The sequence below is a fragment of the Loxodonta africana genome, chromosome 2 (assembly GCF_030014295.1).
Source record: "Loxodonta africana isolate mLoxAfr1 chromosome 2, mLoxAfr1.hap2, whole genome shotgun sequence".
NCBI classification, from domain to species: Eukaryota; Metazoa; Chordata; class Mammalia; order Proboscidea; family Elephantidae; genus Loxodonta; species Loxodonta africana.
Window position 1 is genome coordinate 214,236,872 of NC_087343.1, and position 27,482 is coordinate 214,264,353.

At 41.5% G+C, this 27,482-nt stretch overlaps 1 protein-coding gene across 5 annotated transcripts in view; it reads left to right on the forward strand.

Annotated features, from left to right (window-relative positions):
- The window catches only part of LOC100674189 (zinc finger protein 91-like), a 51,645-nt gene that overhangs the window by 8,450 nt on the left and 15,713 nt on the right, over positions 1 to 27,482 (forward strand). For 2 of the 5 annotated variants that reach the window (XM_064279431.1, XM_064279432.1), the window contains exons 2-4: positions 3,055 to 3,234; positions 3,518 to 3,694; positions 5,257 to 5,507. In XM_064279431.1, the coding sequence (XP_064135501.1) occupies positions 5,505 to 5,507 (3 nt within the window). In that variant the 5' untranslated portion in view covers positions 3,055 to 3,234; positions 3,518 to 3,694; positions 5,257 to 5,504. The remainder of the gene's footprint in view (positions 1 to 3,054; positions 3,235 to 3,517; positions 3,695 to 5,256; positions 5,508 to 27,482) is intronic. The other 3 variants (XM_064279433.1, XM_064279434.1, XM_023539712.2) reach the window with 2 other exon arrangements.

Consider the following 27,482-nt stretch of genomic DNA (forward strand, 5'->3'; position numbering starts at 1 on the left):
ATCCTCACCAACCCTTCTTTTCCATTTTTCTGATAAGAGTGATCCAAGTGAGTGTGAAATGTTATCTCATGTTGTTTTGATTTACATTTTCCCTGTGACTAGATGACGGAGAGCATTTTTGCATATGTTCCTTGCGCATTTTGTTATCTTCTTTGGAGAAATGTCTAAGTCCCTTGACCATTTTTTAAGTTTAGATGTAGATTGACAGGCCATTGTTCCTAGTTTTTCTTGGTCCAGATACTCCCTAGAAATCTGTTTAGGATCATAGCAATATGCAGGTCCCCACTGACCAAGGGGTGGTGGCTCAGCGTGAGGTATGCTGGCCTAGAATTGAAGCTGGATCTTCTATGTCAGAGGTGAGAGTTTTACTTCTGAACTATCAACCTCCCCGTTTTCTGTTATAATAAGGGTGGCTATTCCACACAGAAGTTGCCAATAATGTAGACAAAGTCACTGGGTATCCTACTTTACCATGGAAAAAATGCAAAGCCTAAGAAGGGCAAGTAGGCTTTTCCCCTCCTCCTCCAGTCTTCTTCTGTCTCATACAGCAGCCAGGTAGCTCACCACAGTGAGAATGCGGGTTGTGTGGTAACCTAGACAGACTAGGCAGAAGGAGGGAGCCTGCCTCACTGATTACTTCACAGAGCACCTGTCTCGTCCTGAGCTGTAACCTCTGGAACTTCGTGTTATAGGAGGAGATAAAATGATAAAGTTCTTAGGTGTTTCAGTTTTCCAGGTGTTTTGTCACTCACAAGGAAAAACATTCCCACCTGACCCATGAGGTTGTTATTTTGTGTTGAGAGATTGTGAATGGATTGTTAATTTTGTGCCTTAAAAAAATGTCACGAAAACCTTCCTTCATTGCAGATGAGAGGGAGAGAGTACAGTTGATCTTCTCTTTATAAGTAAACTTTGAATTGGCTGTCTCCCTTCCTTCTTTCTATTTCCACAGGCCCTGTGGCATTTCCCTATAGTTCTTAGCAGGGACAGTAAAATCCTGGTGTTTAAGCTCAAGACCCACACCTAAGGTCTATATTACTATTACTCTTAAGAATTTGTGATACTGTAGACCCTTCTTCACTGTGTTCATATAAGAATATATCATATTGTTGTCAGGTACTGTGGAGTCAGTTCAGACTCATAGCGACCCCATGTACAACAGACCAAAACACTGCTGATCCTGCTCCATCCTCACTAAGATTGCTATGGTTGAGCCCATCGTTGCAGGCCCTGTGTCAGTCCATCTCGTTGAGGGTTTGCCTCTCTTTCACTGACCCTCTACTTTGCCAAGCGTGATGTCCTTCGGCACGAATTGATCCCTCCCCAGAGTATGGCTAAAGTATGTGAGACAAAGCCTCAGCACCCTCGCTTCTAAGGAGCATTCTGGCTGTACTTCTTCCAAGACATAGCAGTAGGTGTAATTATCACTCTTAACATAATTAAGAGTAGTTCTTTCATGTAATCCAATTCCCAAATAGACATGATGTGTTTCCCTGTGTGTGTTCTGCTGCTGCTGTTAGCGTGTGAGTTGGCCCTGACTTAGTTACCCCATGGGCTACAGAATTAAATGGACCCTTGCGATTCACAGGATGTTCAGTTGGCTGATTTCCAGAAGTAGGTCACCAGGGCTTTCTTCCCAGCCCATCATACTCTGAAAGCTCCCCTGAAACCTGTTGAGTATCACAGGATCCCCCAAGCCTCCACTGACAGGTACGTGGTGGCTCCATGTGAGGTGCACTGTCTGGGAATCAAAGCCGGGTCTCCCACGTGGAAGGTGAGAATTCTACCACTGAACCACCAACGCCTCCTAAGTTCTTGAGAAATCTCCAAAATGATTTCCGTAGAGGCAGTACCATTTTAAAATGCTACCATTAATAATAGCCATCCTAGTAGGTGTGAAGTGGCATCTCAGTTCTGTTTTGATTTGCATTTCCCTAAGCACTAATGATTTTGAACACCTTCTCATGTGCTTATTGGCCGTTTGTGTGTCTTCTTTGGAGAAATACCTGTTCAGATCCTTTGACCATTTTATATTGTGTTGTTTATCTTTTTGTTGTTGAGTTGTAGGAATTATGTATATATTCTGGATATTAAACCATTATCTGATACATAATTCCTAAATATTTTCTTCAGTCTGTAGGTTGTATCTTCCCTTTCTTGATGAAGTTCAGTGCACAAAAGTTTTAATTTTGATAAAGTCCAATTGATTATTTTTTTTCATTGCTCATGATTTTGATGTCATGGCTAAGAATCTATTGTCAAAAACTATTTCCTGAAACACTACCCATATGTTTTTACCCTAAAAGTTTTAAAGTTCTAGTTTATATATGGTAATTATTCTAAGTTAATTTTCATATATGATGTGATGTCTGGGTCCAGCTTCATTCTTTTGCATGTGGAGACCCAGTATTCTCAGCCCCATTTGTTCAAGAGACTGTTTTTTTCACAGAATAAATTTTTCACCTTTGTGATAAATAGTTGACCGTAAATGTATAGGTTTATTCTGGACTCTCAGTCCTATTCCATTGGTATTTATGTCTATCCTTGTACCAGAACTGTTTGGATCACTGTAGTTTACAGTACATTTTTTGATACAGATGTGTGCGTTGTCCTACCTTGTTCCTCTTTTTAAGAATGCTTTGGGTTGATTCATCTCGTCTAGCAACTCCATATGAATTTCAGGATTTACTTTTGGCTGTTAGAATTTCGATAGGGATTGCAGTGAATTAATAGGTCACTTGGGTACTATTTACATCTTAACAATAGTAAGTCTTCTAAGCCATGAACACAGTATGTCTTCTAATTTACTTCAATTAAAAAGGTGAAAGAAGAACAAAAGCCTTTGAATAGATTCTGACTCATGACCACCTGGTATGTTACAGAGTAGAACTGCACTTTGCAGGGCTTTCAATAGGTGGGACTTTTGGAAGTAGATCTCCAGGCCTTTGTTCTGAGGTGAATTCCGTTTATTTAGAGCTTTTGAATTTCTTTCTGTCATGTTTTATAGTTTTCCATGTACAAGTCTTTCACCTCCCTTGTTTAATTTATTCCTAGGTATTTCTTTTCTTTTAGATAACAGTTTTCTGGAAGGGTTTAAAAATGAATCAAGCCTCAGAGAAAGAGGGCTGGCCAAGGTGGAGCCTGGAGGTCGAGCTCCCTCTGCACCCTGCCTACCTCAGAGCTCTGAGACTGAAGTCTGGCCTTGGGGGCTAGGAGAGCAGTGAGCTTCACAAGGCGAGTATGCGTGATGGCCATACAAGGGAAGGAAGGGGTCTAAAACAAGTTGTGCACTTCTCTAGTAGCCTGGCCTTTGCAACTCAGTTTGTGTTGGGCCCTCACCCACACCCCCATTCCGTCACGGCCTCCTCAGGCCTCTCAGCCTTCCACAGCTCCCTGAGGGTGGGAAAAGGGCAGTGCTGAGGGTCCCTAACCAACCCTCACTGTTCGTTGACCCCCTCTTGTCCTCTGGCACAGCCTTTCCCCATGACACTCCTTTTGTTTGCCCCTCTCTCTCCAGGCTGCTGATGGGGCATGGTCCACAGCCTGAACCCTGGGAATGAGAGCTAGGCGTTAGTCCCTTCTCGTCCCCCAGGAGAAGGAAACCATCACAGAGGCACCCTGGAACCTGGTCAGTCACACTTTGCTCACCACCTCAGTTGCCACCTGTCAGCCTCTCTTCACAGGTTTGGCTAAGGTAGGGGAGCAGCTGATTTAGCCCCTCTTTCCTGTATCCTTTCCAGGTACCTCATGGCCTCTGTCTTCACGTTGGCCTTCGGTACCCCCTCTTCACCATGCCCTGTCCATCCCTGGCCTGTGGGGAGCAGCTCCCAGTCTTTCCAGGAAGGCTGAGATTCTGGAAATCCTTAGACTCATGAGCTGGGATGGGTGGGAAGGAGGCAGCCGTCAGGGCCTGTGTTCTAGTTGTGTGATGGCTCTGTCCTGGCCCAGGCTCCTCCATGGATTCTTATTGTCTTGCAGTGTTTGAGTATCTACCTTTGGGACAAGTTTCACTGGTAACTTGCACTCTATTTTGGAGACAGCTGTGGGTGTGTGCATGGGCTCCCACCGCCCCCTCAGGCCTTTCTCCACGTGCAGTGCATTCTAGCTGTAGGGGTGCAGGGTTACTGGGGTGGCATCTCCCTTTGGTGATAAGGCCAGCATGGGCTGGAGGCTGGGACAGGCCAGCAGGAGTCAGCTGGACCACGAGAGGCAGCCGAGGAGTGGTGGGCTTGGACCTGGTTAGTAGGCGGGCTGAGACAGGGCATCTATGATAGAATGTTCCTTCCTTCAGTTACAGGCTCTGGAGCAGGGAGCAGTTGGATGTGGATACCCCAGGGATCTTGTGCAAATGCAGAGCTTTATCTTGGGTGGGGCTTGAGGTTCTGCCTGTGACACAATTTCCTAGTTTAAGCTGAAAATAACTATTACAGATGTAGGGTGTAGGCACTGGTACACACATCATGTGAGAGAGAGAGAAAAAAAAATTTACACTGCGACCGAAATTAAAGAGTACGAGACAGCTGCATGGGGTGGTGGGGAGAAAAGAAGTGGGAGCAGACTGCTCCGTAGAGAAAACTTAATGATTTTCTGATACGGGTTGAAAGAGAATGTGTTCAGAAATTCTTCCTGGTTTCTGGAAAGCTGGTGGTGACATGGCCAAAGGGTGAAGAAAAACAAACAAAAACTTCAAGGGGAAGAAAGAAATGTTAGTTGCAAAATCAACAGGATAAATACTGATCACATATTATCGTGCTATAAATGAAAGTTTTAAAAAAAACAAAGCAGAACAGAAGAGTTTTAACTGTACATAATTAGAAATCATTGACATATGATGAGTTCATTGACTTGAACTTGAAAAATATATTCTCCCTGAAAATTCACCTATGTTGATAATCAAATAAAATGTGTGGGTTAATCTCATAGGCAAACCCTCAACCTAAGCCACGGGCCCTGATGCCCTGGGGGAAGCGGGGCTCATGTTCCCCAGCCTGGGCAGGCCTGGATGCCTTTCCTGCTCTGGGATGAGGAGGCCCCTCCATCTGTGACTTTGTTCCCAGAGGAAGAGGCCTGTGGGGCTGCATGAAGAATTCAAGTGTGTGCTCTGGAAGGCTGGAGCAGGATCTGCCTTAAATGCAAATATCTTCAGAGTGGAGCATGGCCCTGAGCCTGGGGGAAAGCCCTACACAGGGAAAGGGCTGAGGGCCAGGAAGCTGTCTCTTCCTCCTTACCCAGCACTGTCTCCTTCTTCCATTTCAGGTCCCAGGAGTGGCACAGGGAGAGCTAGTGCAGTCTAGGCAGCGGGGGACTGAGGGTGACCATCCTGCCCATCCGTGCAATCACAAGTAAGGATTTTCACTGCTCTGACAGGCTGTGTGGACTGAACATCATTCATCTGCCTCCGGACTGCCTAGTAGCCCTGCTTCCACTGCCATCCCTCTTCCTGAAGTGGCTTCTTGGGCTTAGAGAGCACATTCGCATTGACTTCCAGAAGCGGGAGCCAGGAAATGGTGAGTCCTACAGAGAGCTGGGGTAATGTTACTGCAAGGGGAGAGGCTAGATATGAATTGTTGGGGGACCATGTGCTCCTGGCCCTGTGCTTCTCAGTGAGGTAAAAAGGTGGCAGAGGAGGCCAAGGGACTGAGCCCTGAGAGGCCTCCTGTGGCCCACTGTCGCTGGGCCCTTTCTCTACGCACACGGGGATTTTCAAGCCTTGGAAGCCTGGGGCTGCCTTCCTTATATGACTGTCAGGGCTGGCATCATGGGGCGGTAACATCTCTGTCCTGTGCCTTGGTTCTGTGTTGAATGACAGAACCTCATGACCAGAGTCTGAAGCAGAGCAGCTGTGACTGAGTAGCCCACGGCCCAGGTCCTGCAGAGCTATCCTTGTCCCATCTGTGCAGTTTTCTTGGCTTCCCCCAGGCACTGGAGCCTTTTCTGTGCAGCTGCAAAGCTACAGCCCCATCTCACACTGTGTGGTGTGGTGTGGTGTGGTAGAAAACGGAGGAGAACTGGTAGCAGAAGGCCTGACTGTTAATGGGGTCCCGGGTGGGGCTTGGTCCGACGATAAATTTTCCACTGAAATGAGGCAGAGGACAGTGAGTGCAGCGGGATTGTGTATTGGGCCTCTAGTTCCATCCTTTTTGGAGGAATGCTTTTTCCTTGAGGCTTTCAGGTATGTGAGCAGCAAGTGTCCCCAGTCTGAGCCTTTGTCCTCCCACCCGTCTCTGCTAGAGCTGATATTAGGTCCCTATAATTTTCACCTGACCTTCACCGCCCATCCACAGTCTTGAGTTGGAATCTAAAATAAAAGTGTACCTTTTTCCTGGACAAGGTCACCTTACGAGATGGTGTTTTTAACTTCTTGGGTTTACAGTTTCCAGTTGGAGAAGATTTGTAGATCACTTTCTGGTTTTACTGAGAATTTTTTAGTTTTTTTCTCATATAATTTATTTCATTTTTAGTATTGTTGTTGAGAATATACAGAGCAGAACCTACACCAATGGAACAATTTCTGCATGTACAATTCAGTGACATTGATTAGATTTTTCTGAGTTTTGCAACCATTCTCACCCTCCTTTTCCCACCTGTTCCTCCTCCATTAACATAAATTCACTCCTGCATAAGTTTCGTGTCTAACCACATTCTAATCACACATATATGTAATAAAAATTCTTTTTTTTAAAGTTGCAACTCTTTTATTCTTTTTAATGTTTTACATAATATGTAGAAATTTTATAATCTACAAAACACCTTTCCAGAATTGCTAATATGAGTTGAATAGAATTCATTATATAGTTTTAAATTGCTTATAAATTTTTTTTTTTTAATATTTATTGTGCTTTAAGTGAAAGCTTACAAACCAAGGCTGTTTCCTATACAAAAACCTATGTGTACCTTGCTATATACTCTGCTCTTGCCCTAATGAGACAGCACACTCCGTCCCTCCACTCTCTGTTTTCATGTCCAGTTGTCTAGGTTCCGACCCCTCTGCCCTCTCATCTCTTCTCCAGATAGGAGCTGCCCACATAGTCTCATGTGTCTGCTTGATCCAAGAAGCTTACTCTTCACCAGTATTATTTTCTATCCCACAGCCTAGTCTAATCCGTGTCTGAAGAGTTGGCTTTGAGAATGGTTCTCGTCTTGGGCTAACAGAACGTCTGGGGACTGTGACCTCTGCGGTCCTTCTAGCCTCAGTCAGACCTTTAAGTCTGCTCTTTTTACAGGAATTTGGGGTCTGCATCCTAATGCCTTCCTGCTCCCTCAGAGGTTCTCTGTTGTGTTCCCTGTCAGGGCAGTCTTCAGTTATAGCTGGGCACCATCTAGTTCCTGTAGTCTCAGGCTGATAGAAACTCTGGCTTATGTGGCTGTTTCTGTCTCTTCGGCTCATAATTAATTACCTTGTGTCTTTGGTGTTCTTCATTCTCCTTTCCTCCAGGTGGGTTGAGACCAGTTGATGCATCTTAGATGGCCCCAGACGCCACTCTCCAATGTGGAATGCAGAATATTTTAGTAGATTTTTTTTTTTAATAATTTTTATTGTGCTTTAAGTGAAAGTCTACAAATCAAGTCAGTCTCTCACACAAAAACCCATATACACCTTGCTACACACTCCTAATTACTCTGCCCCTAATGAGACAGCCCACTTTCTCCCTCCACTTTCTCTCCTTGTGTCCATTTCACCAGCTTCTAACTCCCTCCACCCTCTCATCTCCCCTCCAGGCAGGAGATGCCAACATAGTCTCAAGTGTCCACCTGATCCAAGAAGCTCACTCCTCACCAGCATCCCTCTCCAACCCATTTTCCAGTCCAATCCATGTCTGAAGAGTTGGGTTCGGGAATGGTTCCTGTCCTGGGCCAAGGAGAAGGTCTGGAGGCCATAACCACCGGGGTACTTCTAGTCTCAGTCAGACCATTAAGTCTGGTCTTATGAGAATTTGGGGTCTACATGCCACTGCTCTCCTGCTCCCTCAGGGGTTCTCCGTTGTGTTCCCTGTCAAGGCCATCATCGGTTGTAGCCAGACACCATCTATTTCTTCTGGTCTCAAGATGATGTTGTCCCTGTTTCATGTGGCCCTTTCTGTCTCTTGGGCTCGTAATCGCCTTGTGTCCTTGGTGTTCTTCATTCTCTTTTGCTCCAGGTGGGTTGAGAGCAATTGATGCATCTTAGATGGCTGCTTGCTAGCGTTTAAGGCCGCATATGCCACTCTTCAAAGTGGGATGCAGAATGTTTTCTTAATAGATTATGCCAATTGACTTAGATGTCCCCTGAAACAATGGTCCCCAAACCCCGCCCCTGCTCCCTGGCCTTCGAAACATTCAGTTTATTCAGGAAAGTTCTTTGCTTTTGGTTTAGTCCAGTTGTGCTGACCTCTACTGTATTGTGTGTTGTCTTTCCCTTCACCTAAAATAGTTCTTATCTACTATCTAATTAGTGAAAATCCCTCTTCCTCCCTCCCCACATGTAACCATCAAAGAATATTTTGATCTCTGTTAAAACTGTTTCTTGAGTTCTTATAATAGTGGTCTCATACCATATTTGTCCTCTTGCATGTGACTAATTTCACTCAGCATAATGCCTTGCGGAGTCACCCATGTTATGAAATGCTTCATGGATTCATCATTGTTCTTTATTGATGCGTACTATTCTGTTGTGTGAATATACTATAATTTATTTATGCATTCATCCATTGATGGCCACCTTGGTGGCCTCCATCTTTTTGCTATTATAAACAATGCTTCAGTGAACAGGGGTGTGTGTATACCTGTTTGTGTAAAGACTCTTATTTCTCTAGGATATATTCGAAGGAGTGGGTTGCTGGATCATGTGGTAATTCTATTTCTAGCTAATTCGGGAAGCGCCAAATCGATTTCCAAAGTGTTTGTACCATTTTACATTCCCACCAGTTGTGTATTAGTGTTCCAGTCTCTCCACAATCTCTCCACCATTAATTTTGTGTTTTCGGATTAATGCCAGCCTTGTTAGAGTGAGATGGAATCTCATTGTTGTTTTGATTTGCATTAAAAAAAATTTTTTTTTTTAATGGCTAATGATGGTGAGCATTTCCTCATGTATCTGTTAGCTACCTCATGTCTTCTTTTGTGAAGTGTCTGTTCATATCCTGTGCCTATTTTTTAATTGGGTTGTTTGTCTTTTTGTAGTTGAGTTTTTGCAGTATCATGCAGATTTTAGAGATCAGATGCTGATCGGAAATGTCGTAGCTAAAGACTTTTTCCTAGTCTGTAGTTAATCTTTTTATTTTTTTGTTGAAGTCTTTGGATGAGCATGGTTAGTTTTATTTTTAGGAGCTTCCAGTTATCTAGTTTCTCTTTTGCATTGTTAGTAATGTTTTGTATACTGTTTATGCCATGTATTAGGGCTCCCAGCGTTGTCCCTGTTTTTTCTTCCATGATCTTCATCGTTTTAGATTTTATATTTAAGTTTTTGATCCATTTTGAGTTAGTTTTTGCGCATGGTGTGAGGTATGGGTCTTGTTTTATTTTTTTACAGATGGATATCCAGTTATGCTAGCAGCATTTTTTTAAAGAGACTGTCTTTCCCCCATGTAACTAACTTTGGCCGTTTGTCAAATATCAGCAGCTCATATATGGATGGATTTATGTGTGGATTCTCAATTCTGTTCCATTGATCTATGCGTCTGTTGTTGTACCAGCACCAGGCTGTAATAAACATTCTTAATGATAAATCTTTGTGTACATCTTTGATGTTTTTTCCTTAGGATTAACTTCTGTAATTATGATTATTATGTCAAAGAGGAGTAATCATATGTTTTTTGATATATTTTGACAATTTGACTTCTGGAACACTGGCTTCATCTTACTCCCTAGTAACTTATGAGGCTGTGTTTCCCTATGTTCTTGAGAAATTTGATTCTTTTCTTTTTTGACCATTTTCATGTGTGAAAAATTTTGTTATTCTGCATTTATATTTCTTTTTTTATTGTAGAACTTTGAATTTCTCTTTTCAGTGCTGTTAGAATTTGTTTTATGTATTTCGAAGGCCTGACGTTGAGTGTGGAGGTGTTTATTGTGGTTAATCTTCATGATGGACCCTATCTTTAATCATTTTATAGTGCCCTTCTTTACTTTTATGGTGTATTTTGTTTTAAAGTCTATTTTATCTGAGATTAGTGTTACCACTCCTGTTTTTTTTTGGAAGTTAGTTGTTTGAAATACGTGATTCCATCCTTTGATGGATCCTGTTTTTTTAATCCACTCTTTCGCTCTCCGTCACTTTATGGGTGCATTTAGACCATTTACATTTAGTGTAATTATTGATACGGGTAAGTTTATTGTTATTTCGTAGTGCTGTTTTTTGTGGTGCTGAGGTTATCTTTGTTCGTGTTCGTCTCCTGTGCTGAGTTCCTTTTGTTTGTGTATTTCTTTTTTTTTTTTTAATTAATTTTTATTAAGCTTCAAGTGAACATTTACAAATCCAATCAGTCTGTCACACGTAAGTTTACATACATCTTACTCCCTTCTCCCACTTGCTCTCCCCCTATTGAGTCAGCCCTTTCAGTCTCTCGTTGCGTGACAATTTTGCCAGCTTCCCTCTCTATCTTCCCATCCCCCCTCCAGACAAGAGTTGCCAACACACTCTCAAGTGTCCACCTGATTTAATTAGCTCACTCTTCATCAGCATCTCTCTCCCCCCCGCTGACCAGTCCCTTTCATGTCTGATGAGTTGTCTTCAGGAATGGTTCCTGTCCTGTGCCAACAGAACGTCTGGGGAGCATTGCCGCCGGGATTCTTCCAGTCGCAGTCAGACCCTTAAGTATGGTCTTTTTATGAGAATTTGGGGTCTGCATTCCACTGATCTCCTGCTCCCTCAGGAGTTCTCTGTTGTGCTCCCTGACAGGGCAGTCATCGATTGTGGCCGGGCACCAACTAGTTCTTCTGGTCTCAGGATGATGTAAGTCTCTGGTTCATGTGGCCCTTTCTGTCTCTTGGGCTCTTAGTTGTCGTGTGACCATGGTGTTCTTCATTTTCCCTTGCTCCAGGTGGGTTGAGACCAACTGATGCATCCCAGATGGCCGCCTGTCAGCATCCAAGACCCCAGACGCCACATTTCAAAGTGGGATGCAGAATGTTTTCATAATAGAATTATTTTGCCAATTGACTTAGAAGTCCCCTCAAACCATGTTCCCCAAACCCCCACCCCTGCTCCGCTGACCTTTGAAGCATTCATTTTATCCCAGAAACTTCTTTGCTTTTAGTCCAGTCCAATTGAGCTGACCTTCCATGTATTGAGTGTTGTCTTTCCCTTCACCCAAAGCAGTTCTTATCTACTGATTAATCAATAAAAAACCCTCTCCCTCCCTCCCTCCCTCCCTCCCTCCCTCCCCGCTTTGTAACCACAAAAGTGTGTGTTCTTCTCAGTTTTTACTATTTCTCAAGATCTTATAATAGTGGTCTTATGCAATATTTGTCCTTTTGCCTCTGACTAATTTTGCTCAGCATAATGCCTTCCAGGTTCCTCCATGTTATGAAATGTTTCACAGATTCGTCACTGTTCTTTATCGATGCGTAGTATTCCATTGTGTGAATATACCACAATTTATTTACCCATTCATCCGTTGACGGACACCTTGGTTGCTTCCAGCTTTTTGCTATTGTAAACAGAGCTGCAATAAACATGGGTGTGCATATATCTGTTTGTGTGAAGGCTCCTGTATCTCTAGAGTATATTCCGAGGAGTGGAATTTCTGGGTTGTATGGTAGTTCTATTTCTAACTGTTTAAGATAACGCCAGATAGATTTCCAAAGTGGTTGTACCATTTTACATTCCCACCAGCAGTGTATAAGAGTTCCAATCTCTCTGCAGCCTCTCCAACATTTATTATTTTGTGTTTTTTGGATTAATGCCAGTCTAGTTGGTGTGAGATGGAATCTCATCGTAGTTTTAATTTGCATTTCTCTAATGGCTAATGATCGGGAGCATTTTCTCATGTATCTGTTGGCTGCCTGAATATCTTCTTTAGTGAAATGTGTGTTCATATCCTTTGCCCACTTCTTCATTGGGTTGTTTGTCTTTTTGTGGTTGAGTTTTGACAGAATCATGTAGATTTTAGAGATCAGGCGCTGGTCTGAGATGTCGTAGCTGAAAATTCTTTCCCAGTCTGTAGGTGGTCTTTTTACTCTTTTGGTGAAGTCTTTAGATGAGCATAGGTGTTTGATTTTTAGGAGCTCCCAGTTATCGGGTTTCTCTTCATCATTTTTGGTAATGTTTTGTATTCTGTTTATGCCTTGTATTAGGGCTCCTAACGTTGTCCCTATTTTTTCTTCCATGATCTTTATTGTTTTAGTCCTTATGTTTAGGTCTTTGATCCACTTGGAGTTAGTTTTTGTGCATGGTGTGAGGTATGGGTCCTGTTTCATTTTTTCGCAAATGGATATCCAGTTATGCCAGCACCATTTGTTAAAAAGACTATCTTTTCCCCAATTAACTGACACTGGTCCTTTGTCAAATATCAGCTGCTCATACGTGGATGGATTTATATCTGGGTTCTCAATTCTGTTCCATTGGTCTATGTTCCTGTTATTGTACCAGTACCAGGCTGTTTTGACTACTGTGGCTGCATAGTAGGTTCTGAAATCAGGTAGAGTGAGGCCTCCCACTTTCTTCTTCTTTTTCAGTAATGCTTTGCTTATCCGGGGCTTCTTTCCCTTCCATATGAAATTGGTGATTTGTTTCTCTATCCCTTTAAAATATGACATTGGAATTTGGATTGGAAGTGCATTATATGTATAGATGGCTTTTGGTAGAGTAGACATTTTTACTATGTTAAGTCTTCCTATCCATGAGCAAGGTATGTTTTTCCACTTGAGTATGTCCTTTTGAATTTCTTGTAGTAGAGCTTTGTAGTTTTCTTTGTATAGGTCTTTTACATCCTTGGTAAGATTTATTCCTAAGTATTTTATCTTCTTGGGGGCTACTGTGAATGGTATTGATTTGGTTATTTCCTCTTCGGTGTTATTTTTGTCGATGTAGAGGAATCCAAGTGATTTTTGTGTGTTTATTTTATAACCTGAGACTCTGCCAAACTCTTCTATTAGTTTCAGTTGTTTTCTGGAGAATTCCTTAGGGTTTTCTGTGTATAAGATCATGTCATCTGCAAATAGTGATAACTTTACTTCCTCCTTGCCAATCCGGATACCCTTTATTTCTTTGTCTAGCCTAACTGCCCTGGCTAGGACTTCAAGTACGATGTTGAATAAGAGCGGTGATAAAGGGCATCCTTGTCTGGTTCCCGTTCTCAAGGGAAATGCTTTCAGGTTCTCTCCATTTAGAGTGATATTGGCTGTTGGCTTTGCATGCATAGATGCCCTTTATTATGTTGAGGAATTTTCCTTCAATTCCTATTTTGGTAAGAGTTTTTATCATAAATGGGTGTTGAACTTTGTCAAATGCCTTTTCTGCATCTATTGATAAGATCATGTGGTTTTTGTCTTTTGTTTTATTTATGTGATGGATTACATTAATGGTTTTTCTGATATTAAACCAGCCTTGCATACCTGGTATAAATCCCACTTGATCATGGTGAATTATTTTTTTGATGTGTTGTTGGATTCTATTGGCTAGAATTTTGTTGAGGATTTTTGCATCTATGTTCATGAGGGATATAGGTCTATAATTTTCTTTTTTTGTAATGTCTTTACCTGGTTTTTGGTATCAGGGAGATGGTAGCTTCATAGAATGAGTTGGGTAGTATTCTGTCTTTTTCTATGCTTTGAAATACCTTCAGTAGTAGTGGTGTTAAGTCTTCTCTGAAAGTTTGGTAGAACTCTGCAGTGAAGCCGTCCGGGCCAGGGCTTTTGTTTGTTGGAAGTTTTTTGATTACCGTTTCAATCTCTTTTTTTGTTATGGGTCTATTTAGTTGTTCTACTTCTGAATGTGGTAGTTTAGGTAGGTAGTGTTTTTCCAAGAATTCATCCATTTCTTCTCGGTTTTCAAATTTGTTAGAGTACAGTTTTTCGTAGTAATCTGAAATGATTCTTTTAATTTCATTTGGTTCTGTTGTGATGTGGTCCTTCTCGTTTCTTATTCGGGTTATTTGTTTCCTTTCCTGTATTTCTTTAGTCAGTCTAGCCAATGGTTCATCAATTTTGTTAATTTTTTCAAAGAAGCAGCTTTTGGCTTTGTTAATTCTTTCAATTGTTTTTCTGTTCTCTAATTCATTTAGTTCAGCTCTAATTTTTATTATTTGTTTTCTTCTGGTGCCTGATGGGTTCTTTTGTTGCTCACTTTCTATTTGTTCAAGTTGTAGGGACAGTTCTCTGATTTTGGCTCTTTCTTCTTTTTGCATATGTGCATTTATCGATATAAATTGGCCTCTGAGCACTGCTTTTGCTGTGTCCCAGAGGTTTTGATAGGAAGTATTTTCATTCTCGTTGCATTCTATGAATTTCCTTATTCCCTCCTTGATGTCTTCTATAACCCAGTCTTTTTTCAGGAGGGTATTGTTCAGTTTCCAAGTATTTGATTTCTTTTCCCTAGTTTTTCTGTTATTGATTTCTAGTTTCATTGCCTTCTGGTCTGAGAAGATGCTTTGTAATATTTCGATGTTTTGGACTCTGCAAAGGTTTGTTTTATGACCTAATATGTGGTCTATTCTAGAGAATGTTGCATGTGCGCTAGAAAAAAAAGTATATTTTGCAGCAGTTGGGTGGAGAGTTCTGTATAAGTCAATGAGGTCAAGTTGGTTGATTGTTGTAAGTAGGTCTTCCGTGTCTCTGTTGAGCTTCTTACTGGATGTCCTGTCCTTGTCCGAAAGTGGTGTGTTGAAGTCTCCTACTATAAATGTGGAGGTGCCTATCTCACTTTTCAATTCTGTTAAAATTTGATTTATGTATCTTGCAGCCCTGTCATTGGGTGCATAAATATTTAATATGGTTATGTCTTCCTGATCAATTGTCCCTTTTATCATTATATAGTGTCCTTCTTTATCCTTTGTGGTGGATTTAAGTCTAAAGTCTATTTTGTCAGAAATTAATATTGCTACTCCTCTTCTTTTTTGCTTAGTGTTTGCTTGATATATTTTTTTCCATCCTTTGAGTTTTAGTTTATTTGTGTCTCTAAGTCTAAGGTGTGTCTCTTGTAGGCAGCATATAGATGGATCGTGTTTCTTTATCCAGTCTGTGACTCTCTGTCTCTTTATTGGTGCATTTAGTCCATTTACATTCAGCGTAATTATAGATAAATAAGTTTTTAGTGCTGTCATTTTGATGCCTTTTCATGTGTGTTGTCGGCCATTTCAGTTTTCCACATACTTTTTTGTACTGAGACGTTTTTCTTATTAAATTGTGAGATCCTCATTTTCATAGTGTTTGACTTTATGTTTGTTGAGTCGTTATGTTTTTCTTGGCTTTTATCCTGAGTTATGGAGTTGTTATACCTTTTTGTGGTTACCTTATTATTTACCCCTATTTTTCTAAGTAAAAACCTAACTTGTATCCTTCTATATCGCCTTGTATCACTCTCCATCTGGCAGTTCAATGCCTCCTGTATTTAGTCCCTCTTTTTGATTATTGTGATCTTTTACCTATTGACTTCCATGATTCCCTGTTATGTGTATTATTTTATTTATTTATTTATTAAAATTAATCTTAATTTGTTTGTTTTTGTGATTTCCCTATTTGAGTTGATATCAGGACGTTCTGTTTTGTGACCTTGTATTGTGCTGGTACCTGATATTATTGGTTTTCTGACCAAACAATCTTCTTTAGCATTTCTTGTAGCTTTGGTTTGGTTTTTGCGAATTCTCTAAACTTGTGTTTGTCTGTAAATATCTTAATTTCGCCTTCATATTTCAGAGAGAGTTTTGCTGGATATATGATCCTTGTCTGGCAGTTTTTCTCCTTCAATGCTCTGTATATGTCGTCCCATTCCCTTCTTGCCTGCATAGTTTCTGCTGAGTAGTCTGAACTTATTGATTCTCCCTTGAAGGAAACCTTTCTTTTCTCCCTGGCTGCTTTTAAAATTTTCTGTTTACCTTTGGTTTTAGCAAGTTCGATGATAATATGTCTTGGTGTTTTTCTTTTTGGATCAATCTTAAATGGGGTTCGATGAGCATCCTGGATAGATATCCTTTCGTCTTTCATGATGTCAGGGAAGTTTTGTGTTAGGAGTTCTTCAACTATTTTCTCTGTGTTTTCTGTCCCCCCTCCCTGTTCTGGGACTCCAATCACCCGCAGGTTATCCTTCTTGATAGAGTCCCACATGATTCTTAGGGTTTCTTCATTTTTTTTAATTCTTTTATCTGATTTTTTTTCAGCTATGTTGATGTTGATTCCCTGGTCCTCCAGATGTCCCAGTCTGCATTCTAATTGCTCGAGTCTGCTCCTCTGACTTCCTATTGCGTTGTCTAATTCTGTAATTTTATTGTTAATCTTTTGGATTTCTACATGTTGTCTCTCTATGGATTCTTGCAACTTATTAATTTTTCCACTATGTTCTTGAATAATCTTTTTGAGTTCTTCAACAGTTTTATCAGTGTGTTCCTTGGCTTTTTCTGCAGTCTGCCTTATTTCATTTGTGATGTCTTGAAGCATTCTGTAAATTAGTTTTTTGTATTCTGTATCTGATAATTCCAGGATTGTATCTTCGTTTGGGAAAGATTTTGATTCTTTTGTTTGGGGGGTTGTAGAAGCTGTCATGGTCTGCTTCTTTATGTGGTTTGATATGGACTGCTGTCTCCGAGCCATCACTGGGAAACTAGTTTTTCCAGAAAATCCGCTAAAAAAAAAGTGCAGTCAGATCCCTATCAGAGTTTTCCCTCTGGCTCAGGCTATTCGGATTTTAATGGAGCTGCCTGGGGATGGTGGGGGAGGGATCAGAGAGCTAGGAGAGTAGCACCTCAGAATATAGCCAGAGTTGCTTGTCTTGCTTGGAATGACTATTATATCTGAGATTTCTGCGGGGCGCGTCGCCTATGTGTAGTGGCTGTGTGGAGATTGCCCCCGCAGGGTCTGGCCCACTTGAGTCACGGTCAGATCCTCCAGTGTCAGCCCCACCCCCTAGGTTAAGGCTCCCCTACTGGGACACTGCACTTCTGACTCCAAAATCAGTCGCTGCCTCCCGGGGACTCCCCGTCCCGCCAGCCGCATCGCGCGCCACCCCCACCAACCAGCTGGGACCCCCCCGGGGTCAAATCAGGGGGATGGAGCTGATTTCCGCATTCACGGCACGCCTGCTCCCGCCAAAATCCCGGCGGGACGGCTCCCCGGCTGGGTCGCTGCTCTCCCCGCTCCAAGACCAGTCACTGCCTCCGGGGAATTCTCCCACCGGCTACGCCACTGCGCCGCCTGTGCGAACCGGCTGGGCTCCCCCCCCGGGGTCAATTCAGGGGGGTGTAGCTGCTCCCCGCGCTCACGCCACGCCCGCGCCTGCCAAAATCCCGGCGGGATGGCTCCCTGGCTGGGACGCTGCTCTCCCTGCTCCAAGACCAGTCGCTGCCTCCTGGGGACTTCTCCCACCGGCTGCGCCGCCACGCGGCTCGCGCGAACCAGCTGGGCCCCCTCCTGGAATGAGTTCGGGGGCTAGGGCTGGGCCCCTTGTCTGTGCCATCTGCCCCCCTGGGCTCTGCCCGGAATCGGGCTCCGAAGGTCACCTGACTGGTACGCTGGCTCCAGGCTCTGAAAACAATCGCTGCCTCCCCGTATTTGTTCGTTCTCTGTCTCTAAATCTGTGTTTGTTGTTCAGAGTTCGTAGATTGTTATGTATGTGATCGATTCACTTGTTTTTCCGAGTCTTTGTTGCAAGAGGGATCCGCGGTAGGGTCCACCTAGTCCGCCATCTTGGCCCCGCCTCCTCGTTTCTTTTGTTTTTGTAGATTTTGTTCAGATTGAGACTTTATGTTTTTCTTCTTTATTTTGATGAGTAGGTTTGTTGACTTCTTTTGTGGTTACCTTGAATTTTACCCTTATCTTCCTAGGTTTCAACCAGTCTATTAAGATAATTTTTCAATTTAATGGATATGAACTTTTGAAACACGGAGAAATACTTTTTTTTTTTTAAAGAATGTTTGTTGTGCTTTACGTGAAAGTTTACAAATCAAGTCAGTCTCTCACGTAAAAACTTATATACACCTTACTGCATACTCCCAATTACTCTACCCCCAATGAGGCAGCCCGCTCCCTCATTCCAGTCTCTCTTTTCGTGACCATTTTGTCGGCTTCTAACCCCCTCTACCCTCTCATCTCCCCTACAGACAGGAGATGCCAGCATAGTCTCAAGTGTCCACCTGATGCAAGTGGCTCACTCCTTATCAGCATCTCTCTCCAACCCCTTGTTCAGTCCAATCCATGTCTGACCAGTTGACTTCGGGAATGGTTCTTGTCCTGGGCCTGTATAATAGGTTCTAAAATCAGGTAGAGTGAGGCCTCCCACTTTGTTCTTCTTTTTCAGCAATGCTTCGCCTACTGGGGTTTCTTTCCCTTCCATATGAAGTTGGTTATTTGTTTCTCCATCACATTAAAAAATGTCGTTGGAGTTTGGATCATTATTGCATTGTGTATATAGACAGCTTCTGGTAATATAGACGTTTTTACGATGTTAAGTCTTCCTATCCGTGAGCAAGGTATGTTTTTCCACTTGTGTTGGTACTTTTTGGTTTCTTGCAGGAGTACCTTGTAGGTTTCTTTGTATAGGCCTTTTGCATCTTCGGTAAGATTTATTCCTAACTATTTTATCTTCTTGGGAGCACTGAATGGTGTTGATTTGGTGATTTCCTCATTGAAGTTCTTTTTGTTGATGTAGAGGAATCCAACTGATTTTTGTATGTTTACCTTGTAACCTGATAGTCTGCTGAGCTCTTCTATTAGTTTCAGTAGTTTTTTTGCAGATTCCTTAGGGCTTTCTGTGTATAAGATCATGTCGTCTGCAAATAGAGATAATTTTATTTCTTCTTGCCAATCCAGATGTCCTTTATTTCTTTGTCTTGCCTAATTGCTCTCGCTAGAACCTCCAGCACAATGTTGAATAAGAGCGGTGATAAAGGGCTTTGTAATTTAATTATAACCATGTCTGGGTTCTTCCATGACTTGGTTTCGTCAGAATGCTTTTGAGTTTCGTACATGTTGTTGTCTCTAGCTCTCTTCTCCCCAAGTTGCTATGTACGCTTGCATTCATATGATGGGCCAGAATTTATCTATCCATGGTAGGGTTTACAGGATTTGAGTGGTCCAGGTGTAACTTTTGCTCTTTTGAATATTGCTTCATTCTCTTTCCAGACTCCAAATGCAGTCACTCTGCAGTGAAGGGGAAATCATTGAGTTATAGATCATAAAAACTTGTTGCTGTTGAGTCGATTCCAACTCATAGTGACCCTATAAGACAGAGTAGAGCTACCCTATAGGGTTTCCAGAGAGCAGCTGGTGGATTCCAACTTTGAAGTTTTGGTTAGCGGCTGAGCTCTTAAACACTGCACCACCAGGACTACTGTAAATCATAGCCAAGTTCTACTTTACTTAAAGAACTGATGCATTTTACAAATTTTCTGTCCCATAAAGTATACATGTATATCTTACTCGTTCCATGTTCTTATCTAATGAAGTAATTTTTAATCTTGTAATCAGTGTCTAAAACCGTATCTGGCTTTGATTTCATTGTTCAAGTCCCTTAATCTACTCCATTATTGAAAAGGCTGGGCGTATTTTCTTGTTGTTCATTTATACCTCTGTGAGTTTTTAGGGCTTCTCTCTAAACTTCGGAAAATTTTCCACTCTTGTGTAACTTCTCACTCATTTTGTTGCCCTTTGATGAATTATGAATTTTAATATGTTGGAATTTGGCCAGTCTTTTCCCTTATGTCTTAATCTTCTTATTTAAAATTTGTTTCTCTATTCTAACGTCATAAGATCATTTGCTTATAACTTCTGAAGGTATTAAAATTTTCCATTCTCGTAACTAAAGTGACCGACGTGGAATCTATTTTTGCGTGTGGAGTACATAGGAATCCCATTGCCATTGAGTCAATTCTGAATAGACTATTCCAATTAGAGAATTATTTGATAAAAAGATAAACCTTTTGCCTTCTACTTGTTTCCAGCTTATGGTGGCCCCATATGTTTCAGCGTAGAATTGCACTCCACAGGATTTTCAGTGGCTGATTTTTTGGAAGTAAATCATGAGACCTTTATTCCAGCTTGCCTGTACCTCGCCTTCAACCTCCAACCTTTTACTTTGTATGAGCGCTTAAATCGTTTACCCAACGCAGAGACTCCGAGTAGTTGACTCTTCCCCACGTATTAAAGTATGACTGCTTTCTGTCACTGCCCTGCAGTGCTAGCTGTGTCATGAATCAACTTTCCATAGAGATGGATGGGCCTTTTCTGGGACCATTTATTTTTTTTCTGTTGGTTGATTATGTATTCCTATGATACTATACTGTCTAATATATTATAGCTTCATTTGTGAAATTAGTATGTGTGAATACAATTTTATATACGTGTTTGGAGAAGCCCATTTTTTCCTATTTCTTAGAATATCTTGGCTATTTCTGAACATTTGCAGTTACATATACATGTTTGAAGAAATTTTTGTGACTTTCAAAAAAAATTGGTTGGAATTTTATTGAAGTGCATTGGAAATAATCTGTTTGTGGAGAACAGTTTTCTAAGAGGATGCACTACTTTTTCATTTATTTCAGTCTGTTTAACACAGAAAACCCAGTGCTTAACTCTATGGGGCAGTTCTACTCTGTCCTATAGGGTCGCTATGAGTCAGTCTGTTTAGATGTCCGTTAATAATATTTTATAGTTTTCCTTATTAGGATCTCTTGTTAATTACACTTGTTTTTGGTGCATTTTATCCTTACTAAAAATATGTTATCTTTTAAAAACTAATTTCGCAAATGGTCAGTAGTAGCATATAAATGAAATATTTAAAATGAATCTTAACTTCATATTTATTTTTTAATCTGAATACTCTCAGCTGTGAATCATCTGTATCATCTTTAGGGGTTCTACATATACACTTATTTAACTTAAAAATACACATTGGGAGCTTTTTTAATCTTTAACAGTGTTACTTCTTTACCTATTTTCTTCCATTTTCTTTTTGGGTACGTATGGGCTACAACCTCTAGGATAACATTGACTAGGAATGGAATAATAGGTATCCTTGTTTTTTACCTTCTGTTACTGGAAAAGTGTTGACATTTTCACTAAGTACGTTCTTTGATATACATCTTTGTATATGCCTAGTTTCATCACTTCTTGTCTGATTATGGCCATAACCTTCTATTATATCTCCCAGCTTTTATATTTGCCCCTACACACAGCTTCTTTAAACTGTTTAAGAGCTGTCGTATTATTTTCCATCTCTGATCAGAGGCATAAAATTGTTCTGCGTGTCACTCAAGTGGGAAGCTGGATCTTTTCAGAAGCCAGCACATCCCCCAGATCATATGTCTCCTGGTTACCATCCTCTTTCCAAGCTACTGTCACTCTCCTGCATCTCAGTCTGCTCAGGGCATGCTGGGGTTCAGGTCTCCCTAAAACATACCAGGCACACTCCCACCTGCTGTCCTGTGCTCTGGCATTCCTCCTCCGGGAACAGTGTCTTCTCACCTATCTCTTAGGGCATTCCTTCACACCTTTCAAGTCTTAGCTCAGATCGTTCTTCTCAGTGAAGCCCACTCTGAATACCCTAATACTGCTACTTGCATCGTCAGCACTGTCAGTACTCTGCTTTCCAGTAATCAGGCCTCAGTCTTATGGTGAACCTGGGCCCTGGGCAGTGACTCACTTGTGCTTCTCTCCTTCCATCTCCCCCACTGTGGTGAGACAGGAAGCCCTGATGGGGCTGAGGTTGGGTATGTCACCGCTCCAGGTCTGTTAGACTCCGGTAAAACAGTTTCCCTTGAGAGCAGGCCTTGTGAAGCAGAACAGAATGCTCTGAGCGAGTTTCAGAATGGCTGCTTTTCTACTGGTCCCCACTAGCAGGACAAGGGAGTTTTTCTCTGATCTTCACACTGTGGAGGTTGTAGGATACATGGTGGTAAAACTCACAAACTGTGTGGGTCTCCCTAAGGTGGGTCCCCTGGCATAGCTATCCCTGAAGCTTGTGCACACCAAGCATGGTACTGATCCTAGCAATGGTTTTTGCTCTTGGGCTGCTGCTCTGGAATGATTGGCGTATGGGTCCCTCCAGGGCTGGGGACAGTCATTTGCCCTGTGACCTGAATACTATGAGTTCAGTATGTTCAGCTGTTTTTTCTTGAGATTGGAGTCATGACTTCCAGGCTCTTTTCATATCAGACCAAAACCTGACAGTCTTCATTTGTGTTTTGTATAATTGCTATTGTCTGTTTTCTTTTACTTTCTTGATAGTGTTTATCCATGCTGCTTTTATTCTTCCAGTGCCCCAGCGTATGTGTTTACCCTTTGCTAACGACTGTTTCATTTTGTGAATAACCAGTGCATCTTCCCTTTCCCAGCCATGAAGGGCAGTGGTGCTGTTTGACTCCTGTGCCTCTCTGCTGGAAGGTGTTGAAGTCGATGAACCTCAGAAATCTATACGAGTGTTTGCAAAATCATCACAGAGTTCTTCCAGGTCTTTAGAACTGAAAGTGCGGTTTTTTTTGTCCTGAAGCAGCCAGGTTTTTGGTAGCTAGTGCTTTCTAAAATGATTGTTTTGCTTCAGCCTGCACTAACTCACTAAAAAATACACTTGTGTTTCTGCCTATTCCCTGATTGTGGTGCATTTTTCATAAAACTTACCACTATTTGAGATCTTGTTCTTGTTGTTGCCAGGCTTGCAGATAGCCAGGCTTGTCCTCTGAGGAACCTCTGCTTGGCTTTGAACTGCCAGCCTTTCGGCTTGCAGTCAAGCACTTAACTATTAACTAGTTGCATGACCCGAACTTAGCATTATATTTCATTTAGTAACTGCCCACACGCCAAAAAGTTATGATCCATGTGCATCTAGATATTTTTGTTTTGTTCAGTGCCCATTTGAAGTAGGCTCTGTGTCAGTATTACATAAATTATTTTTAATAAATGAAAGAGCCAAATATAAGGGCCTGAAGGGAAGCAGTAATGCCTGAAACACAGGGGTCTGCCAGGAGAAGGAGGTACAGGTTGTCTGAAAGGAATAGGATGTTTCCTTTCTTTCCGCTCACTGTTACCCAGTAGGCTCAAGATCACCCGTGTAATTGAGGATTGACGCCTAGAATAAGAAGTGCACCGTAGGTATAGGAACAGAAAGGGAGGTGTCAGGGAGGATACTAGTCTCACACACCTAGGCCTGCATTGTGACTCTGGCTCTGCAGCATATCATTTGGGCGACACTGAGCATGTGATTAATACGTTGTAACTTTTCTTGACTGTAGCCTGTCGGAAGCAGTATCTGCTTAGGAGAGCCATGAGGAATAAATGAACTGGTGTGCTGAAAGCTTTTTGCAAATCCCTTAAAATATCCTAGTTGCTCGATAATTGCAACATTTTATCATGAACATATTGTAGGAATGGAAGTTAGGGCTTTTGATGGCTTTAACATGTGTAGCCTGGTCCACAGCAGTGGAGGAGGCTTGGAATGTGGTACTAGATCAGAGTTTGTTGTCATATTATCATACCTGGATTGATTAGGTGATGACCTTGACAGCTCAGTTCACCCCGTAGCTTATCTGTTCTACAGCTGCTTGACTGTTCAGTAAAACTGCAGCAGCAGCAGTGCGGTGTAGAAGCCTTTTGTGTCCTCACTACATGTGGGAGCCAAAGGGTTGATACTGTTTTACAGACACCGGCCTACAGCTCAGAGGCTGCCAGCAGTCAGGGCTCAGGTCGTCATGCTTGTGCGCATTCCCAGGGCTGCACATGAGAGAAGAATTTGGAGTGGAGCGTCTAGAGGATTGGTGTGTAAGTCTCTCTTTCCTAGGATGCAGAAGCAGTTCAACAGCTACATCGCCTGTACTTCAGTGAACTTACTAGAAAATGTGAATTTTAACCTCTTGTTCATGGTCAACAAACAATGCCATTCTGATTGTTCAGTGATTGGGCTCTTTGTCACAGTATAAAATTTGTGTGTGTTTGTCTAGGTGTCAGGCTGTGCGTGTGTTGAGTGGCGCGGTCACTAGTAATTGCTGTACAGTAGGTTTAAGCCTCAAAATTTTAAAATTGTGATGATATCTGCATTTTCTTGTTTCCGGTGTCTCACTTCAGCTCCGTTTATGTTTTTTCTTTTATTTTTATTGCGCTTTAAGTGAAAGTTTCAAATCAAGTCAATTTCTCATAAAAAAATGTATATACACCTTGCTATTTACAGCTAGTTGCTCTCCCACTAGTAAGACAATGCATTGCTACTTTCTACCCTGTATTCTCTGTGTCCATTCACCTTGCTTCTGCCCCCCTCTGCCTTTTCTTCTCCCCTCCAGACAAGAGCTGCCCAGATAGCCTCATGTGTCTACTTGAGCCAAGAAGTTCATTCCTCACCAGTATCATTTTCTGTTTTATGGTCCAGTCTAATCCCTGTCTGAAAAGCTGGCTTTGGAAGTGATTCCAGTCCTGAGCTAAGAGAAGGTCTGAGGACCGTGACCTCTGGAGTCCTTCCATTCTCGGTCAGACCACTAAGTCTGGTCTTTTTACAAGAATTTGAGTTCTGCATCCTGCTGCTCTCCTGCTCTATCATTGATTCTCTGTCGTGTTCCCCGTCAGGGCAGGCATCGGTTGTAGCTGGACACCATCTAGTTCCTCTGGGTTCAGGCTGATGTAGTCTCTGATTTATGTGGCCCTTTCTGTCTCTTAGGCTCATAATTACCTTGTGATTTTGGTGTTTTCATTCTCCTTTGCTCCATGTGGGTTGAGACCAATTTATGCATTTTAGATGGCCACTTGCTAACATTTAAGATCCCAGTCGCAGTCACCAAAGTGGAATGCAGAATTTTTTCTTAATAGATTTTATTATGCCAGTTGACCTAGATGTCCCCTGAAACCATGGTCCGCAGACCTGTGCCCCTGCCACTCTGGCCTTTTAAGTGTTTGGTTTATTCAGGAAACTTCTTTGCTTTTGGTTTAGTCCAGTTGTGCTGACCTCTCCTGTTTGATGTTTTGTTTTTCCCTTCACCTAAGGTAGTTCTTGTGTACAATCTAATTAGGGAATACCCCCTCCCTCTCTCCTGCCCCCCCATAACCATCAAAGAATATTTTTTCTGTGTTTAAACTATTTCTCGAGTTCTTAAAATAGTGGTCTCATACAATATTTGTCCTCTTCAGCTTATTAATTTCACTCAGCATAATGCCTTCCAGATTCCTCCATGTTATGAAATGTTTCACGAATCCATCTTTGTTCTTTATCAGTATGTAATATTCCACGGTGTGAATATACCGTAATTTATTTATGTGTTCATCCATTGATGGGCGCCTTGGTTGCTTCTGTCTTTTTGCTGTTGTAAACAGTGCTGCAGTGAACATTGGTGTGTATATATCTGTTCACGTAAAGGCTCTTATCTCTCTAGGATATATTCCAAGGAGTGGGATTGCTGAATCCTATGGTAGTTCTCTTTCTAGCTTTTTAAGGAAGTGCGAAATCGATTTCCTAAGTGGTTGTACCATTTTACATTCCCACCAGCAGTGCATAAGTATTCCAGTCTCTCTGCAACCTCTGTATCATTTATTACTTTGTGGTTTTGGATTAATGCCGAGTGCAGGGGTATCTCATTGCAGTTTTCATATCTGTTTCTCTAATGGCTAATGATCCTGAGCATTTTCTCTTATATCTGTTAGCTGCCTGTATGTCTTCTTTGGTGAAGTGTCTGTTCATATCCTTTGCCAGTTTTTAATTGGGTTATTTGTCCTTTTGTTGCTGAGTTTTTGCAGTGTCATTTAGATTGTAAAGATCAGGCACTGATCGGAAATGTCATAGCTGAAACACTTTCTCCCAGTTTTTTTTTTTTTTTTTTTTTTTGTAGGTAATCTTTTTGCTCTTTTGGTGAAGTCTTTGAATGAGCATAGGTGTTTGATTTTTAGGAGCTCCCAGTCGTCTAGTTTCTCTTCTAGAGTTTGTGCATTGTTAGTAATGTTTTCTATACTGTTTATGCCATGTATTAGGGCTAGTGTTGTCTCCATTTTTTCTTCCACGATTTTTATCGTTTTTGGCTTTATATTTCGTTCTTCGATATATTTTGAGTTAGTTGTGCATGTTATGAGGTATGGGTGGTGTTTCATTTTTTTTGCAGATGGATATCCAGTTATGCCAGCACCATCTGTTAAAGAGATTGTCTTTTCCCTATTTAACTGACTTTGGGCCTTTGTCAAATATCAGCTACTCATATGTCAATGGATTTATGTCTGATTTCTCAGTTCTGTTCCATTGGTCTACGTGTCTGTTGTTGTACCAGTACCAGGCTGTTTTGACTACTGTGGTACTATAATATGTTCTAAAATCGGGTAGTCCGAGGCCTCCCACTTTGTTCTTCTTTTTCAGTAATGCTTTACTTATCTGGGGCCTCTTTCCCTTCCATATGAAGTTGGTGATTCGTTTCTCCATCTCATTAAAAAATGTTGTTGGAATTTGGATGGGAATTGCATTGTATGATTAGATCACTTTTGTTAGAATAGCCATTTTTGCAATGTTGAGTCTTCCCATTCGTGAGCAAGATATGTCTTTCCTCTTATGTAGGCCTCTAGGTTTCTCTCGGTAGTGTCTTGTAGTTTTCTTTCTATAGGTCTTTTACATCTCTGGTTAGATTTATTTCTGAGTATTCTATCTTCTTTGGGGCTACTGTAAGTGGTATTGATTTATGATTTTCCTTTTTGACTTTCTCTGTTGGTGTAGATCCAACTAATTTTTGAATGTTTATCTTGTGTCCTGATACTCTTCTAAATTCTTGTATTAGTTTCAGTAGTTTTCTTGAGGATTCTTTAGGGTTTTCTGTGTATAAGATCATGTTATCTGCAAACAGAGATACTTTTACTCCTTCCTTACCAATCTGGACGCCCTTTATTTCTTTATCTAGCCTAATTGCTCCAGCTAGAATGGTGATAAAGGGCATCCTTGTCTGGTTCCTATTCTCAAGAGAAATGCTTTCAGACTCTCTCCATTTAGAATATGTTGGTTGTTAGCTTTTTGTAAATGCCCTTATTATGTTGAGGAATTTTCCTTCTATTCCTGTTTTGCTGAGAGCTTTTATCATGAATTTGTTTTGGACTTTGTCAAATGCCTTTTCTCCATCAATTGATAATATTATATGGTTGTTGTCTTTCGTTTTATTTATATGATGGATTACATTGACTGGTTTTTTTATGTTGAACCGTCCTGCATAGCTGGTATGAATCCCACTTGGTCATGGTTAATTACCTTTTGATACGTTGTTGAATTTTGATGGGTAGAGTTTTGTTGAGGATTTCTGCATCTAAGTTCATGAGGTGTGTAATTTTCTTTTTTTGTGGTGTCTTTCCTTGGTTTTGGTATCAGGGATATGCTGGCTTCATCAAATGAGTTTGAGAATATTACATCCTTTTCTATG